General features: G+C 38.2%; 1 protein-coding gene across 7 annotated transcripts in view; it reads left to right on the top strand.

Annotated features, from left to right (window-relative positions):
- The window catches only part of CNTN3 (contactin 3), a 342,830-nt gene that overhangs the window by 280,516 nt on the left and 44,779 nt on the right, over positions 1 to 17,535 (top strand). For all 7 annotated transcript variants that reach the window (XR_008615747.1, XR_008615748.1, XM_007100371.4 and 4 more), the window contains exons 12-13: positions 886 to 1,013; positions 2,848 to 3,023. Coding sequence is in view for 5 of the 7 variants with exons in the window: in XM_007100371.4 (XP_007100433.2) it covers positions 886 to 1,013; positions 2,848 to 3,023 (304 nt within the window). In the remaining 2 variants the exon portion in view is untranslated. The remainder of the gene's footprint in view (positions 1 to 885; positions 1,014 to 2,847; positions 3,024 to 17,535) is intronic.

Genomic DNA, 17,535 nt, shown 5'->3' on the forward strand with positions numbered 1-17,535 from the left:
AGGTCCTGGATCATCTTCACTATCATTATTCTGAATTCTTTTTCTGGAATGTTGCCTATCTCCACTTCATTTAGTTGTTTTTCTGGGGTTTTATCTTGTTCCTTCATCTGGTACATAGCCCTCTGCCTTTTCATCTTGTCTTTCTTTGTGTGAATTTGGTTTTTGTTCCACAGGCTGCAGGATTGTAGTTCTTCTTAGGTGGGGACTTCCTGTCTTGCTCACACTGTGATCTCAGAGACTCTCGTAGCGTCTAGCTCATGCATTTCTGTTTCCTTAGTCAATTAGTTAGACCAAAAGCTTTAAGTACTTTACGCGTATGCTCAGAAACTGGGATGTGTTCATTTACATTGCCCACATTTTTGCAGTAGTTCATGGGTGACCATGCAGATGTTCTTTTGAAAAATATGGATTTATACTAGGTTAGATCTGACTCTCTCAAATCCATAATGAAACACCAGGGAGTTTCTCATTTCTCATAAACTGTTTCAGATTTATGGAAAATAGTGTCATGTCTACTTCTTATTTTCTCCAAATTGGTAAGGCTAACCCATGAGTAATCTACCTCACCGTATATTTTTGGAAAACATTTCACACTTAATTGATAAAGGCATCCCCAAAACCAGATGTAATGTTAAGTAATGCTGTTAAGTAAAACTGTGTAAAAATATCAAGAAATGTTCAAATTGGTAGAGCTTCTTTTTTAGTCAGCTGTGTGCGTGTGTGTATAAATTTTCTTTTAATTTTCTTTAGACCGAAGGAGGCCAAAGGCTGGTTTATGTTGCCTTAAATATAGTAGCTTAAGACAATACTTCTGTTAACAAAAACTCTATTTATTTTGAAAAAAAGTGACTAGTATACATTTATTTGTCTCATTTGTATTTTTAGAATTTCTTTTTTAAAAGATGGAGGACTCAAAATTGCCAATGTGACTAAAGCTGATGCTGGAATTTATACCTGCATAGCAGAAAACCAGTTTGGGAAAGCAAATGGCACAACACACTTGGTTGTTACAGGTAGGTGCATTTCTGAAAGATTGCTTTACATGGAGATACACTGTGTGGTATGTTATTAATATCAAAGAAAAAAATGTTTTTCACAGTATGCAGTGCACTACGAAGGTCGACCTTATGTTTGCCCTTGTGTTTTCTCTAACAAGTGAAAGTCAAGGGAACAATCCTTAATATTTCTTTATACTCCACGGTGTGTACCAGGGACCCATGACTTACTATACTGCCAAAATGGTCAGTAGAATTATAAATAGCATATGTGGCTGGTCTGCTTTTATTTCTTGCTCTTCTAGTATGTCAAATCTTTTGGGTACACTTTTTCCTTTTCCATTATCTTTGATATTTTCTGGAGATGTTTGAGTCCATGGAATAACCCTTGCTATCAAAAAGAGTCACTTAGAATTGGGGATGTGTTTTGTTCATTTATTCATTGAAGAACAGCATTGAGTATCTACCATGTGCCAGGTGCTTGGGTTATTCAGTAACAAACTGACAAAGAATGCTGCCCACATGAAGCTTACCTTCTATCAAAGGTAGAAAGAAAATAAGTGGTAGGAATATAAGGCAAGGGAATTCTTAGAAGGCAAGAAATTGCAAACGATTGTAAAATACAGAGGAGTGTTTGGGAGAAGTAAGCTGGAGCTTGAACCCAAGTGATCAGAGAAGGAGAGATGTGAACAAAGATTTCATGGAGATGGAGTTCAGTAGATTTCTTGGGGACAGTCGTGTAGAGGTTTTGTAGACCTTGTTAGGACGTCAGCTTTTAGTTGACATGAAAAGTCGAGGTTAGTGCACGGTTTTGAGCAGAGGAATGAAGTGATGGGAGGTATATTTTTAAGGGGTTACTCGAGCTGCTCTGTTGAGGACAGACTGTGGGGAGTCAAGGGTAGAAGTGGGAGGAGCCTCAGGAGACATTGCAGTAATCCAGGCGGGAGTGATAATGACCCAGATGAGGGTGGCAGCAGAGCAGTTGATGGGACGGGATTCGCTTCTGCATATATTCTGCATGTAGAGTCAGTAGGCGTTGCTGAAAAACTGACTGTGAGGTCTGAGAGAAAGAAAGAGAAGGATGCCTGCAGAGTGTTTGGTGAACAACAGGAAGCGTAACAGTCAAAACAACTGAGATGGGAAAGGCTTGAAGTTGCACAGGTTTGGGTAGGTGGAAGATCAGAAGATTGTTGTTGTAGAAAACATAATAAATGCCTCTTTTGAAGACTTTTGCTACAACATGGAGCAAAGAAATGGGGAGCAGCAATGGAAAAGTGGAGTCAAGGGAAGCTTAATTCCCAACTATGGAAGGACTATGGTGATGACAGAAAGGACATTTGCATTTGGGAAAAAACAAATTAATTAACATTTTAACTTAGTATCCTACCTATTCTAAACATCATTTTTGTAGTCTTTCAAAAGTTTGAGTCTATTTAAATTTTGGTAGTAATACATTTTCCAGTCATTGAAAATACAGTGGTTTCTGTTTCTACCGGTATATTTCATGAAGCAATAAAGCTAAAATGAAATGGATTTTGTAGTAGTATTGTAACCCTTGTTTACAGGTGACTTCAATTTTTAAACTTCTCTATCCCATAAATTTAGATACCCTAATTCATTTAACAAGAATTTGTGTATCCAATGAAATATGTTATGGGTCTGCATCCAAATGTCTCTTTTCATCTTGAAGACTTTTCATGATACAGAGGTATATATATGTATACAGACACATATGTATGTCTATACACACATACTTACTCTAAGTTAGATTAACAGTCTGCCTGTTGAAAATTGCTTTCATCAAAATAAAAACGCTGAAGTTTTACTTAAAACTTTATTATTTCCCCAATAGAACCAACAAGAATAACTTTGGCACCATCCAACATGGATGTCTCAGTGGGCGAAAGTGTCATTTTGCCCTGCCAGGTGCAACACGACCCCGTATTAGACATCATGTTTACCTGGTATTTCAATGGGGCCCTCACAGATTTTAAGAAAGATGGATCTCACTTTGAGAAAGTCGGTGGGGTAAGTTGTGACACTTTCCTCATGCTTTTTACATGTCTCTCTGACATATTGTCCCTAAAGAAACATGGGGCACATATGTGTTACTCCAGTAATGTCTGTTCTCTGAGTGAATCGGGGGTTGCAATTCTGTAATGATCTAATTTTATTATAGTAATTACCAGAAAGTGAGCATATTTACTTCAACCCATAAACTATAATTTTAATTAAAATAGATGTTTGCTGTGTTTATATTAAATGTTATTTTGCGTGATACTTTTGTCATTAGTATTCCACAGAAGGGAAAGTGTTCTTATACAAGTGTTTATTTTCAACATGATATATTAAGAAGTTGAACGAAGTCACATTTGCTAAATGCCTTCCATGTATCAGGCCAGGTGCTTCATCCCAGTTAATCCTTGCAGTGACACTGGATGTCAGTGGTAAGCATTGCCCTTTTACAGGTGCATAAACTAAGGATTTGTAAAGATATTAACTTGTCGAGGGTCACTGAGCTAGCTAGTGGTGGAACTTACATCCAAGCCTAGATCTGTGAGTCCCCAAAACACAAATACTTTCTCTTGTTTCATTTTGTCTCCTCATTTGCGATGGTTCTATGTGAGGAAGAATTACAGATTTCAAGGGAAAATAGACACCTTGAGGAGAACTGTTAAGAAGGAACGCAGTGTTGTGAACTGCACAGACTAACAGGAGGCCTCGCACCTGGCCACATGTCTGTGAATCCATCATCACAAGGCCAGTTTCCCTTGCAGGCTTGTTTTCTTTGACACAGGGTTTAGCTTCGTTCATTTTGACTAAGATGTCAGTGGTACATCATAGTAGAGTCTGGGTTTTCTCCTTATGGACAAAACGATATGATGGTCAATTCAGCTATATTTATTTAACAGTATTTCTTGGGAATTCCCTGAGGGTCCAGTGGTTGGGACTTGGCACTTTCACTGCCATGGCCTGGGTTCAATCCCTGGTCGGGGAACTAAGATCCTGCAAGCCACATGGCCAGGTCAAAAAAAATTTAAAAAAAAACCCACCACCAGTATTTCTTCTTAAATGTATATATGTGTATACATGGGGTCTATTAATGTGTTAGGATTGTGTGCAACTTGAAAGGATGGTGTTAGGACTTGAATTATGTTTCCTCAAAAGGTAAGTTCAAATCCTAAGGCCTAGTTGTGATAGGATTGTGGTAGAGGCTAATAATAATAGGATTATTAGCCTCTGCCCCTGGATCCTGGCACAGACCTCCTAAAACCCTTGGAATTTCCTGCGTGATGAAATGTCTTTTTCTCCTAATGAAGTGACGCTGTGGGCTCCTGGATAGTTTCAGGATGGTCACCAGAAAGACCAAGCCATTATTAGAAACTTGGAACATTCAGCTCCCCATGGATCATAAATTCAGTGCCCAGCCCCTCCCTCCTTCAGGAAGGAGGGAGGGGCTGGGCACTGAATTTATGATCGAACAGGCCTGTGTGATGAAGCTTCCATAAAAATCCCCAAAGTAAAGTACTTTTCATCATAGAGAGCTTCTGGGTTGGTGAACATATCTACATGCGAGGTGGGTGGTACACTCCACCTCCACTGGGATAGAAGCTCTTGTACTTGGAACCCTTCTGGATCTCACCCTATGTATCTCTTCATCTGGCTGTTTATATGTATCCTTTATGATACATAAAGTATCATAAAGTAAATAAATGTTACCCTGAGTTCTGTGAGCCATTCTAGCAAATTACTGAACCCAAGGAGAGTGTCATGGGAACCTCAGTTTATAAGTGGTCGGTCGGAAGTACAAGTGACAATCTGAGACTTGCAGTTGGTGTCTGAGAGGGGCCAGTCTCAGGGGACTGAGCCCTTAACTTATGGATCTGATGCTAACTCCAGGCAGATAGGGTCAGAATTGAATTGACTTTTGGGACCCCGCCACCTGGTGTTGGAGAATTGCTTGGTGTGGAAAACACACACATCTGGTGTCAGAAATGTGACGTGTTCCTAGTGTGCGTACAGTATTGACTGTAAAGGAGATACAGAAGAGTGTCCTTTACACTAGTACCTCAGAATGTAACCTTATTTGGAAAGGGTTGTTGCAGGTATATGTAGTGAAGTTATGATGATGTCATACTGGAATAGGATGGGCCCTAATCCAATATGACTGTTGTCCTTGTAAGAGGAGGGAAATTTAGGCACAGACAAACACACAGAGAGGAGAATATAGACACAAGGAAGATGGCCCTGTGAAATGGAGACAGAAGTCACAGAATGCCTGGGGCTGCCAGAACCTAGAAGAGGCAGGGAAGAAGGGTCTTACCCTAGAAATTTGGGAGAGAGATCTTGATTTCAGATTTGTGGACTCCAGAACTCTAAGAGGATAAAGTTCTGTGGTTTGAAGCCACCCAGTGTGTGTTACTTTGTTACAGCAGCCCTAGTGACCCACTACAGCTGGTCTTTAAAAAAAAAGGCAATATTTAGATACGTAGCCACCAATGCTGTTTCTATGTTCTATCATCTGGCTTACTCCATTTTCGAAGTTCTAGTTTTCCAAATTGTTCTGACTGATTCAAGGCTTTCAAGAACTTCACCAATTGCTGCAAACCATTGACATTTCTTTTACTATTGCTTTAAATGCTTTCTTTTTTTTAAGTCACTGATTTCTTCTCTCACAACAGGAAAAGGCATATGCCGGTATCCTCAGCCAACTCTTTACTCCGTACTTAGGGTTTATCATTTGCCTTTCCTTGGAGAGGATTCAAGGGAAAAAAGAAAAGGCTAGAATGTTACCTTCACTGCTGTAACCCAGCTCTTGCCTAACTTTAATTCATAAAGAATTTGATTTGAAACATTAATTGCCTTTGCTGTATAATGTAGGTAACACTGTGATTTATCTCCTCGATTGTGAACTGTTGATAATATTGTATCCAATACAATGTCCTTCGTCTGCGCTAATGCTAAAGAAATATACATTAAAAGACTAAAAACCCAAAGTACTTTGATTTGATTTGTTTTTTAAAGATTTATTTATTTATTATTTATTTATTTAGTTTTATTTTTGGCTGTGTCGGGTCTTAGTTGCAGCACACAGGATCTTTCGTTGATGCGCCCAGGCTTCTCTCTAGTTGTGGCATGCCGGTTTTCTCTTCTCTAGTTGTGGCGCACGGGTTCCAGAGCTTGTGGGCTCTGTAGTTTGCAGCACGCAGGCTCTCTAGTTGAGGCTCGCGAGCTCAGTAGTTGTGGTGCGTGGGCTTAGTTGCCCAGCAGCATGTGGGATCTTAGTTTCCTGACCAGGGATGGAACTTGAGTCCCCTGCATTGTAGGGTGGATTCTTTACCACTGGACCACCAGGGAAGTCCCAGCAGTTTGATTTTAATATGCATCAAACATCCTCAAACAAACATTTCACTGAGACTGAGCTAGATGGCTGCTTTCTCTAAGAGGGTCTTGGAATTAAGAATGTTCAAGATAATACTGTAACTTAGCCGCTCCTGTGCTACTGATAGGTTCTACGTAAGGTATTGAGTCGGTCATCTCTCTACAGCAATCAAGTATCTGTAACGTGAAACTGCATGAATTAACCCTATCACTTGCCAGTTCTGGTCTTTTTCTAACATGTTCATTCATGGTCTATGAATTTTTTTATTGACTTGTGCCATTAGTAACTTAGTTTTCTCCCATCAGTATAAAATATAAGCCATACAAGATGACGTTACCCTTAAGCGCAAGCAATTAAGTAAATTGCTCTACTATTGCATGAGAAGGGAATCATATAACAGCTCCTCTGTCCTCTGTGTATTCATTGCCGCATTCACGTTAATACCTAGGAAGTCTGCTTGTCTTTTATCCCAGTGTGTTCATAGATATATCCCCTGTTTTCAAAAGCAACAAAATGTGAGGGAGAAGCCAGTAAGTGGGAAGGTTGCTTAGAAAGCTGGATAGTGTAGGAGCCATGTTTTAAAAAGAGGGTGGGTAATTTAGAAAATGGGAAATCTAACTGACAGCTTTCAACTGTTTCAGCCACTTGTCATTGAGACGACTCTGGGTGTTCAATATTCATTCATTCATTGTAAAAAAACAAACAAACAAACAAAAACCCACACCTTTTGGGGAAAATCCAAAAGCTCCAATTTAGATCAGATCTGTTTTGTAGACTTGCATGTCATGCCAAAGGAGTGTGATGACAGTGTTGGAGGAGAGGAACTTGTCACGTCCAGGGACCCGCTCCAGTCCTTGGGACAGACCTCCAAGTGAGGGTCCTTGGCTTCAAGCAGGAAAGAATTCAAGAGCAAGCCAAAGTAAAGTGAAAGCAAATTTATTTAGAGGGACACATTCCATAGGCAGAATGCGGTCCTGCTCAGAAAGTGAGAGTGGCCCCAGGGCAAGGGGTTGGTCTTTTTTTGTGGGCTGAGTAATATCACATGCTAAGGAGTAGGAGGAATATTCTTGCTATTCCAGGAAAGGGTGAGGATCTCCAGGAACTGGGCCACTTTTAGTATTATAATGAAGGTATAATGAGCTAAAGGTCAAGGGCCAGACTGTTCTCCATGCCACCTTGGTTTCAGCCGGTTTCAGCCAGTTTTTATCACATCCTAAGGGCTGCACCCCTTCTTCATTTATCGAGTGGTTGTATCCTGCCCCTTTCCCTCCTGTCTCAACAGCAGTTACAGGTTTCTGCACAGTCAGAATGTATAGCATTCCGAAAAGCTTATTAAGCCAGCTGTCCAAAGCAAATTGACACATCACAAAGGAGAAATATGGGTCATATACAGGCTTTGTTCCATGGGACAGATCAGAGTTGTATAAATAAGTCAGCAGTAAAAGGCATCCACTTAAGTCCATTGTTTGCCAAGCAAATCTTGGTTATAGGCAGAGTGTGGTGTAATTAGAGAAGCAGGGGATTTGGGTTCAGATACAGGTGAGGTCTAGATTCTGTTGCTTACTAGATGATGTCCTTGCATGAGTTACTTAACTTTCTGTTCCCCATTTTCTGGTTTCTTTTCACATCAGTTTTTAGTATTTGCCATGTTCCCTCCCACCACAAGATTTTGCACACACTGGTCCCTCTTCCAGGAACATTGTGCTCTCTCTTTTTGGGCTATATCTAGATATCTCCATATGTAGTTGTGCATATGTAGGTAAGAATGTATGTAGTTACGTGTATATAAATTTCATATATGCACAGTAATAGGAAGAGACACAGTCCCGACAATATGTCTGTGGTAACATTCTTTCATAAACATGTTTAACCAACAGAATTCCACTCCATGCAAAAAAAAAAAAAAAAAAGAGAGAGAGAGAAAAAAGAGATTGCATCTTTCTTCACCCAGTATTCACCCAGTTCCCAGTATAACATCTTTCCTTCTCAGCTTTTAAATATATCTAAGCTTCCACGGACAGGAAAAAGGAGATAATAGCCCCCAAATTCAAGAAAAATGAACGAACATTTTTGGCTGGTACCTAAGGATTTAAGGGCCTGGAAATTTAAGTATGCTTTTAAGAACGTTCAAGAATAATTTGGCTTGCCTTGGTAAGCTAACTTTTGGACTTAGACATATTACATTATGGAGACTGACTGTAGCTAGAAACTGTTGAACCTAAACACCCCAGAAGTTCCCTGTATATTGTAAGGATGTTTAAATAGATACGCTTTGATAAACCTGATGTGCGGCAGATAGAAATGAGGGATGTATAGAGCCAAGCTATAGAGCTTCACACCTTTTATGGGATTGGACCTATGATGAATTAGAATGTGTGTGGATAAAAGTCACTGGAAGCAATAAGAGGTTTAGCAGTGACAACCAATCTGCGACTCACTGAACTGGCTGCCTTCGGTGTGCTTTATCTCCCACAGGCCGCAATCTCAGTCTGGTGACAGCAGCTGCTTGAGAGCTTGAGACCTGATGTATTTCCCAGCTCTCAGTGGCAGAAAAGAGTACCTTTGAAAGAAATCCTTTGTGTATAATAATACAATATGGTCACCTTGATTTATTTCATAGAATTACTTGGGTATGAGAACTAAAAGTTTGACAATAGCAGTTATTTTACAACACAAAATTCTGTGTGTGTGCATTTTAAATGGAGAACTGAGGTAAAGCACTCATTCAAACACTACCTGTGGTGACACACTGCGCTTGTAAACGTCTCCCACTTAGAGTGTCTTATAAATTTTATATCTTGTCCAAATTCAAAATATAAACTGACTTGGAAGGATCCTTTAAAGAATACATCCAGTAATGAGTCCATAAAAGTTGGGAATTAGACCAGGGGAATTAATATTATTCATCTTGAGCATACATCCCTGAAGCCCAGCCCCTCCCGCAAAGCTATTTGGGGATGAAAAAACAAAGATTCTCCAGTGCCTATTGGAAACGGGGAAATGCACAAAAGAGTTGAAGTTGAGTTTATTTCACTAACTCATTGTTTGCTCAGCCAGGCATCCTAGAGTCACAGTTCCTACCTAGGGTATGATTAGTGTCCCAGGGCTGCGTTTATTACGTACAATGTTTTGTTAAGATGAATGGTCCCATCCACCCCTAGTGGAAACCCTGTAAGATTTAAATTTATAAGAAGACGAGCAGAAGTCAAACCAAGTAACATGTAACTTGAATTAAAACCCATAAAGACAGCGGAGTTACAACAAAAACCAAGGCTGTAAATGAAAAGATGTGCAAATATTTATCAGTCAAATTCAACAAAAAGAAACACAGTAACAATTAGTAATTTAAAAAATAATAAGAATTCAAGGCAAACCTTAAGAGTAAAAAAGGTAAATTTATTTTGGAAAAAGTTTGCTCTGCCATGCAGGCATAATAATCATAAATCATAATATTCCAATTAATGTACCATTAAAATATATCAAGTCAAAAACAAAGAGAAAATGAGAAACTAAATTGTCATGTAGTCTGAGAGCTCCTCTTTCAACCATCAAAAAGATCAATTTGCCAAAAATCAGAAACACAGTTTAATACTATTTTGTAATGGAAGTAACAGATACACATAAAAAATTGATCTTAAAAATAGAAAATACACATTCCTTTTGATCTTTTTCACACCCTTGTAAATTTTAGGAAAGAAAGTAACAAAACAACTATATATTAAGGAGATGGAAGAATAAATGGATGGAAGGAGCAATGTCCAAAAGCAATAGACGAGCTCTGGAAAATATTAATGAAGAATAAAAGTTAAAGCAGCTAAAATTAGAAATGAGAAAGAGAATGTAATGGGTGAGAAAGAATTAAAAATAAACAGAATATTCCATGTTCAAGTCATATATATGAAAACCCAATTAAGTAGAAAATTTGGGGGAGAATATAAGTGATCAAAATTAATAAGAATTTAAAAAGCTAAGTAGATTCATAATCATGAAAAACTGTAAATTAGTAACACCCCCCCCCGTTTCCCCCACAAAAAAAAGATTCTAAGGCTAGAATTTTACTGGTAATTTTTTTTAAGATTTTAAGAAATAAATTGTTATATAGACTATTTGACAATATAAAAAGTTTTAAATCTTTTCAATTTATTTTGTAAGGTTAGCATATTCCTGAGAACAATACCTGGCAAGATAACAAATAATTAGTAAATATGAATTGATTTCATGAATATAGTATGAAAACCTAAATAAAATTTTAGCAAGAAACAACTGAACATCATACTGAAAGAGTAAACTTTCATAAGCACTAGATGATGATCTAGGAAATGTGCATGCTTCATATCAATAGATATAATAAAATAGACCACTGTATTCTCAATGGGCATTTATAAGACATTCAATAAAATTAATGACCAGTTGTAGGAACAGAAAAATACTTCTTCCACATCTCAAAAATGTCTTTAAAGGGAATATCAGGAATACTTTTATTTAAATCAACAATAAGGCAGAATGCACACAGGTACCATTTCTTTAAAATCATTTGGAGGTGTTTGGGCCAATTCAGTAAGGGATGAACAAGAATAAAAGGTCTAACTTTAGAAATAAGGAAACAAAATTACCATTATTTGGACAAAATGATATCAGGGCTACTCAAAACCCAATAGTATCAACTCTAAAATTTTAAAAAAATAATCAGAGTTCAGTCAACTACTAGGATACAAGATAAATTCACAAAAAGTAATAGCTTACTTATGTAGCAACAGTAACCAATAAGCAGTATAATGGGACAAAAAGGTCCCTCAAAAGATATATAAAATGCATGTTAATAATTTGCACAAGTACACAAGGCGTAAATAAAGACAACTCCAGTACTCTCTTAGGGTGGATGGACGGATGGATGGATTGGATGTGGAGCGAGACAGGGAAAGAATCATGAAAAAAAAAATCAGTGCTCCTAGATGAAACAAAGCAGCTATTATATTGTAAGGCTTTTCATTTTTCTTCAATTTTTTCCCATGCTTCTAAAATGACTAGCAATCAGACACAACTTTAGACAACTCTGAGAGTATTTAGGTAAGGAAAAGAATAATTAACAGTATTTTCGAACAAGAGTAATGACACCTTGTCAGTAATTCCCAGGAAGTTTTCTGGGGGGTATTTGTTCAGGTATGAATTGCTGGATAGGACTGGAATTATACATGTAGTTGCATCATTAAAACATCAGAACTCAAAATTCCATCTCTTGTAACCTATTTCATACTCCTATGAACTGTTGTTAATCTTTCTTTGCCTCAGTTTCTTCATCTGTAAAACTGACATGATAATAGTCATTTATTCTGAGGTATGTGTATAAAATACTTCAGAACGTCCCATGTTAGCTGTTGTTGCGCTTGTTCTTGCTGTTACTGTTACTGCTACTAGCACTGCTTGGTAGGATTGCTTTTAAAGTGTTCTCTGGGAAAACTGCGGCATTTTACATTCCCATCAGCAGAGCAGAAGGTGCCTGTTGCCCCACATTCTTTTCCACACATGATTTTTTCCCTTGATTTTTTAAATAAAAATTTTCCCAAACAGATGGTTGAGAAGTGATATCTCATTATGAACAGTTTCTCATTTCTCAGATTAATAGTAAGATGGAGAGTGTCTCCATTTTGCTTATTAGTAATTTGGATACTTAAGAAAGATTCAGAATTATGACTGACTCCTCCAAATCAAGAAAATTGGGAGCTTAATACTGACTCATGAAATGCATCGTTACTTCTGCAGAAAACAAAAAATTACCTAATTTCTAGCTAGAGAAATTCACAGTAGCCCAGCTGCCTGGGTTATTGTATAGAAGAGTGTTCAAAAAATTATTTAAAATCTAGCAATAGAGAATGACTTCCGAAAGTTACAAAAAACAAAACACACGCTGCTTCAAGACAACCATCAGCCAGATAAGACCTATTTTATTTTTGCTAGAAACACAGTAATGATATTGACATTTGCATATAATAGATTTTCATCTCATGTATATTTTGTGTCCATTGGACAGTGTTCTCCTTAGGTCACAGCAGGAAATCCTTCACTTACACACAGATTCACAGTGTGTACTGGCAATTTCCTGTCCCTCTTCCATACCTTGCAAATTTGTATCCTCTGCTCATTTCTTCCATTAGAAGTCAAGCCTTTTGCTTTACAGATTTACAGTAGGACCTTATGTAGTCAAGCTATTAATTATATCTTAGTGTGATTCACTGGAAATATCTTCCTTCGGTATGTCACTTTTATGTTAACTTTGTCTATTATTTTATCACTCATAGAGTAAAAGTTTTCATTTTCATGTAGTCAAAAAATCTGTATTCTTCTTTTCCTAATAGTTTTCATAACTTTTCTTGGGTTGAATGGGATATTCAAGCTGTAGGAATTTGAAGGGATGAAGATTTTAGAACTAGTGTTCAAGGAGGGTTACATAAGAAACTTTGGGGAAGTTAGATAGGCTAGTGATACTAGGAGAGAAACTTTGGGAGAGATGCAGATGTTTAAAGAATATTTCAGGGAGATTTTGTTGTGAATTTCATATTTTTCCCCACAAACCTTCCATAAAATGACATCACTCCGATTCTTAGGAATTGACTTTTTTTCTCAGGGGTGGGGTTGTCAGTTGTTCACTGTTGAGCTTAGGACATACTGGGATTCCACCACTGGACCCACCCTACTGCTAGCCAGTTGAAAACTATAAGCTACCATCAAAGAGACAGTAATGTGTATGTTTGTGTACCTGTAAATATGTTTGTGTGTATACCAGCACATGAAAATCCAAACACCATTATGTACAGATACTTTAAAAAAATCTCTAAAGAAAGTTCTAAGAGAGTCAGTAACAATTCATTCGATATTGATTATGATTACTTCAGATCCTCCAAATTGTGATTAACAGATATTTAACTGCATCTGTGATTTGCAGATTTAAAATATCTCATCTCTGGAGGCAGAGGAAAGAACTAGCAGTTTATAATTTTGGTTTGGTTTTGTTTGGCAAAGGGGGTGGGGCTAAGGTTCATGAATACATTCTGAAAAAGAGGACTTGTCAAAAATAGGCTTAAATCTAATAAATCCAATAAATGAACAGATCAATCAAACTGAATGAGGAGGTAAATGGTGTCTGCTAATCATAGCATTATCTTTGATTCATGATGGCTTATGTATTTAACACCTTTATTGAGAAATAATTCATATAATTGAACTAAAGTGTATAATTAAATAGCTTTTACTATATTCAAAGAGATGTGCCTCCAACACCATCATCAATTTCAGAATATTTTAATTACTTCAGAAAGAGGCCTCACACCCATTATCCATAACTCCCCCAACTCCTCCACCTTCAAACACTCCCAGCCCCAGGCAACCACAAAGCTACTTTCTGCTCTGGTATTTGCCTATTCTGGACATTTCATATAATGGAATCATGAAGGCTGTGGTCCTTTGTGACTTATAAAATTTTTATTTATTTTTTACTTGTTATTAATTATTAATAAGTATTTTATTAACTTATTTTTATTAATAAATTTTATTTTTACAGCAGTTTTAAGCTCACAGCAGAACTGAGCAGAAAGTACAAAGAGTTGTTCCCATACAACCCCTGTCCTCACACGTGCACAACCTACTCCACTATCAATATCCTGCATCACAGTGGTCCATTTGTTGCAGTCCATGAACCTACATTGATACATCATTATCACCCAGGGTCCATGGTTTACATTAGCGTTCATTCTTGGTGCTGTACATTCATTGGGTTTGGACAAATGTATAAGGACATGTATCCACCATTAGAGTATCGTACAGAGTAGTTTCACTGCCCTAAAATTCCTCCGTGCTCCATCTATTCATCTCTCCCTCCCCCAACCTTTGGCAACCAATAATCTTTACTATCTCCATAGTTTTGCTTTTTCTAGAATGTTCTATAGTTGGAATCACATAGTATGTAGCCTTTTCAGATTAGCTTCTTTCACTTAGTACTATACATTTATATTTCCTCCATATCTTTCAATGGCATAGTAGCTCTTTTTTCTTTTGACTGGATATAGTAGTTTATCCACTCACCTACTGAAGGCCACCTTCGTTACTTCCAAGTTTTTGAAATTATGAGTAAAGCTGCTTTAAACATCTGTGTGCAGGTTTTGTGTGGACTTAAGTTTTCAATTTGGGTACATATCAAGGAGTAAGATTTCTGGGTCATATGGTATGAGTATGTTTAGTTTTGCTTTCCTCCTAGCAGTGAATTATTATTTTGAAAAAACTGTTATCTATTAGATAAATTAAGAATATTTCACTTATTTATTTTCTGATGCTTTTCCTTTCTTTATGGAGGGCCGTGTTTCTGACCTATCATTTTCGTTCTCTCTGGAGAGAGGCCTGTGGTTTGATTTCAGATATAAATTTGGGAAATTCTCAGTCACCACTGCTTCAAATATTACTTCTGTTTCCTTTTTCTCTTTCTTCTCCTTCTGATATCTCCATTACACAGTTCTTAAGTATTTTGTTCTTTATTTTCAGTTGTTTCATCTTTCATTCTAAGTTTTGGAAGATTTGATTATCATATCCTCAAGCTTAGAGATTGTCTTCTCAGCCACGTTGAGTCTACTAATGAGCTCATGAAAGCCATTATTTATTTCTTCACAGTGTTTTTGATTGCTAGCATTTCTTTTTTGTTTTTTGGAATTTCCATCCCTCTGCTTACGTTATCCATTTCTTTTTGCAATCTGTCTATTTTTTCCATTAAATCCCTTAGCATATTAATCATAGCTCTTTAAAATTTCTGGTCTGATACTTCATGCCATATCTGATGCCTGTTCTGATGTGTATTCAGCCTCTTAACGCTGTGTTTTTTGCGTTTTCATATGCCCGGTAATTGTTCTCTTGAAAGGCATACGTGATGTGTAGTAGCTGAAAGGAACTGCAGTGAGCAGGCCTTTACAAATATCGTGGTGAGTCCATGGGGTGGTGAGAGGAAGTGTTCTCCAGTCCTGTGACTTGGTCTGCTGTTTTGGTGAGCCTGTGCCCCAGGACTGTGAACTTCCACAGTGCTTCTTCATCTCCTCCTTTCCCATCTGGTGAGACAGGATGGCTGGAGGTGCTGGAGCTGTGTATTTCCCTTCCCCCGTGTGGGAAGCTAGAGGGATCAGGATTTGGGTATTTTTCTTAGGAAGCGGTATTAGGCTCTTACAAAACCCCAGCAGGTTAGGCTCTGGTAAAATAGTTTCTCCTAAAGGCAACCTTTGTTGGGAAGAACAGAGTGCTCTGGCTTATTTCATAATGGCTCATTTTCCCTTCCCTTGCCAGAAACATGAGGGGATCTTTCTTCACCATTCACTGTGAGGACCCAGTAGAGCTCCTGGAGGTAAAACTCAGAAAAGTATGGGGAACCACCTGTGTCTGGGTTCCCTGGAGTGTTAGCTCTCAGACCTGTCCACGCTGACCCTCCAGCAATTCATCCATCACAGTTTGGGTTTCTCTACCCCATTCCTGGCTCCCAGGGAAATTTCTGCTGGCGGATTTCTGCTCCAGTAACTTGTGGTTCTCTGTATTTGTCGGTCTGTCTCTCCACTTTTGAAGGCAGTGTTTTTTTTCCACGGCCTCACTTCTCTGTCAGATCGAAGAGGAGTTACTCAGCTTTTACTTGTTGTTAGAACAGAGTGATGGCTGCTAAACTGCTTATATGTCAATTGAAAATCAGAAGTCAGGGTGACTGGCCTGTTTTTTAATCGGGTTATTTGCCTTTTTATTATTGAGTTGTAATTGTCCGTAGTGGCTTGGATTTTTATGCTCCGATTTCAGAAAGAAAATTATTCTGCTTTGCAAGACAGTATTTAATTATACCATTTAATTGATCTGGACATGAATAAGAAAGTGAAGAATAAATGGCTCATTTGGGGCAATTTAAAATTTTAGACACAAAACCCAGGAATTTTAGCTGTTTTTTAAAACAGTAAACACTCTGGTTTTGTATACCATTTTTTAATACTGACTTTAAAATTTTAGATCATAACTGTTTACAAAAAAATAGTCTAATGATAGATTGGATTTGGCATCCAACCTAGTCTTTTTTAATCATCTTTTTAAATATGACTTTGATATATATATATATATATATATATATATATTTATTTATTTATTTCCAGAGTATCAGGAAAACTGGGAATACATTGGTCTGAAGTTGTAGTAAAGTTGGTGTGATCTCTTTGGAAGCAACTCTTCTGGGAGAGAGTGTAATTTTATTCTCTCTGACTGCGGGTATCCTTTCTCTGGCTCACACATAGGCTCCTGACATGAAAGGGCGTCTAGATCAGAGTTGGTGGGATTGTTTTAAGTCTGTCTCGGGTTCTTGGCACAGTCAGAGTAAACAACCCTGCAGGGATGAATCTTGATAAACAAATACCACGAACTCACTGTTCTCCTTCCCTCAGATTTCCTGATGGGAGGAACCCAAGGAAAAGACAGAAAGTGAGGGCACCATTTTATATAGTCCGTGTAGGTCGGCTGCCTCCAAAAGAAGCAGTATGGCACGTACAGAATGGATCTGGAGGGACGTGTCCAATGGTGTTTTCCAAAGGTGACTGCAGAAGCACAATTTGTACCCAACTTGCTCATCTTTCCATGTGACTTTGACAGTCTTCCCCATCAGGTGGTGAAATGTATGCCTCTTGTCTTGAACCCAGGTAGACCTTTGTGACTGCTTTGATCAATAAAGAAAAGCAGGAGTGATGCTCTGTGATTGCTGAGGCTAGCTCATAAGAATGCATGCACTTCCACCTTGTTCCATTGGTGCAATTTCTCTTGCAATTCCTGCTTGGAAGCTCAAGCAGATGGTGGAGAGGTCTACCTTAAGAGAATGGCTGAACTCCCGGCCAACAGCCAACACCACTCTCCAGTCATGTAAGCTGGCTTGCCTGTCCCCATTCTAGCTGCCCCAGCTGATGAGGTTTACAGCAGAGATGAGCTGTCCCCCTACTGATCTCTGCTCAGATTATATATTGCTGAGCAGAGTAAATGATCATCAATTTTTTTTTTTTTTTTTTTTTTTTTTTTTTTGCGGTACAAGGGCCTCTCACTGCCGTGGCCTCTCCTGCCGCGGAGCACAGGCTCCGGACGCGCAGGCTCAGCGGCCATGGCTCACGGGCCCAG

This window comes from Physeter macrocephalus, chromosome 18, assembly GCF_002837175.3.
Source record: "Physeter macrocephalus isolate SW-GA chromosome 18, ASM283717v5, whole genome shotgun sequence".
NCBI classification, from domain to species: domain Eukaryota; kingdom Metazoa; phylum Chordata; class Mammalia; order Artiodactyla; family Physeteridae; genus Physeter; species Physeter macrocephalus.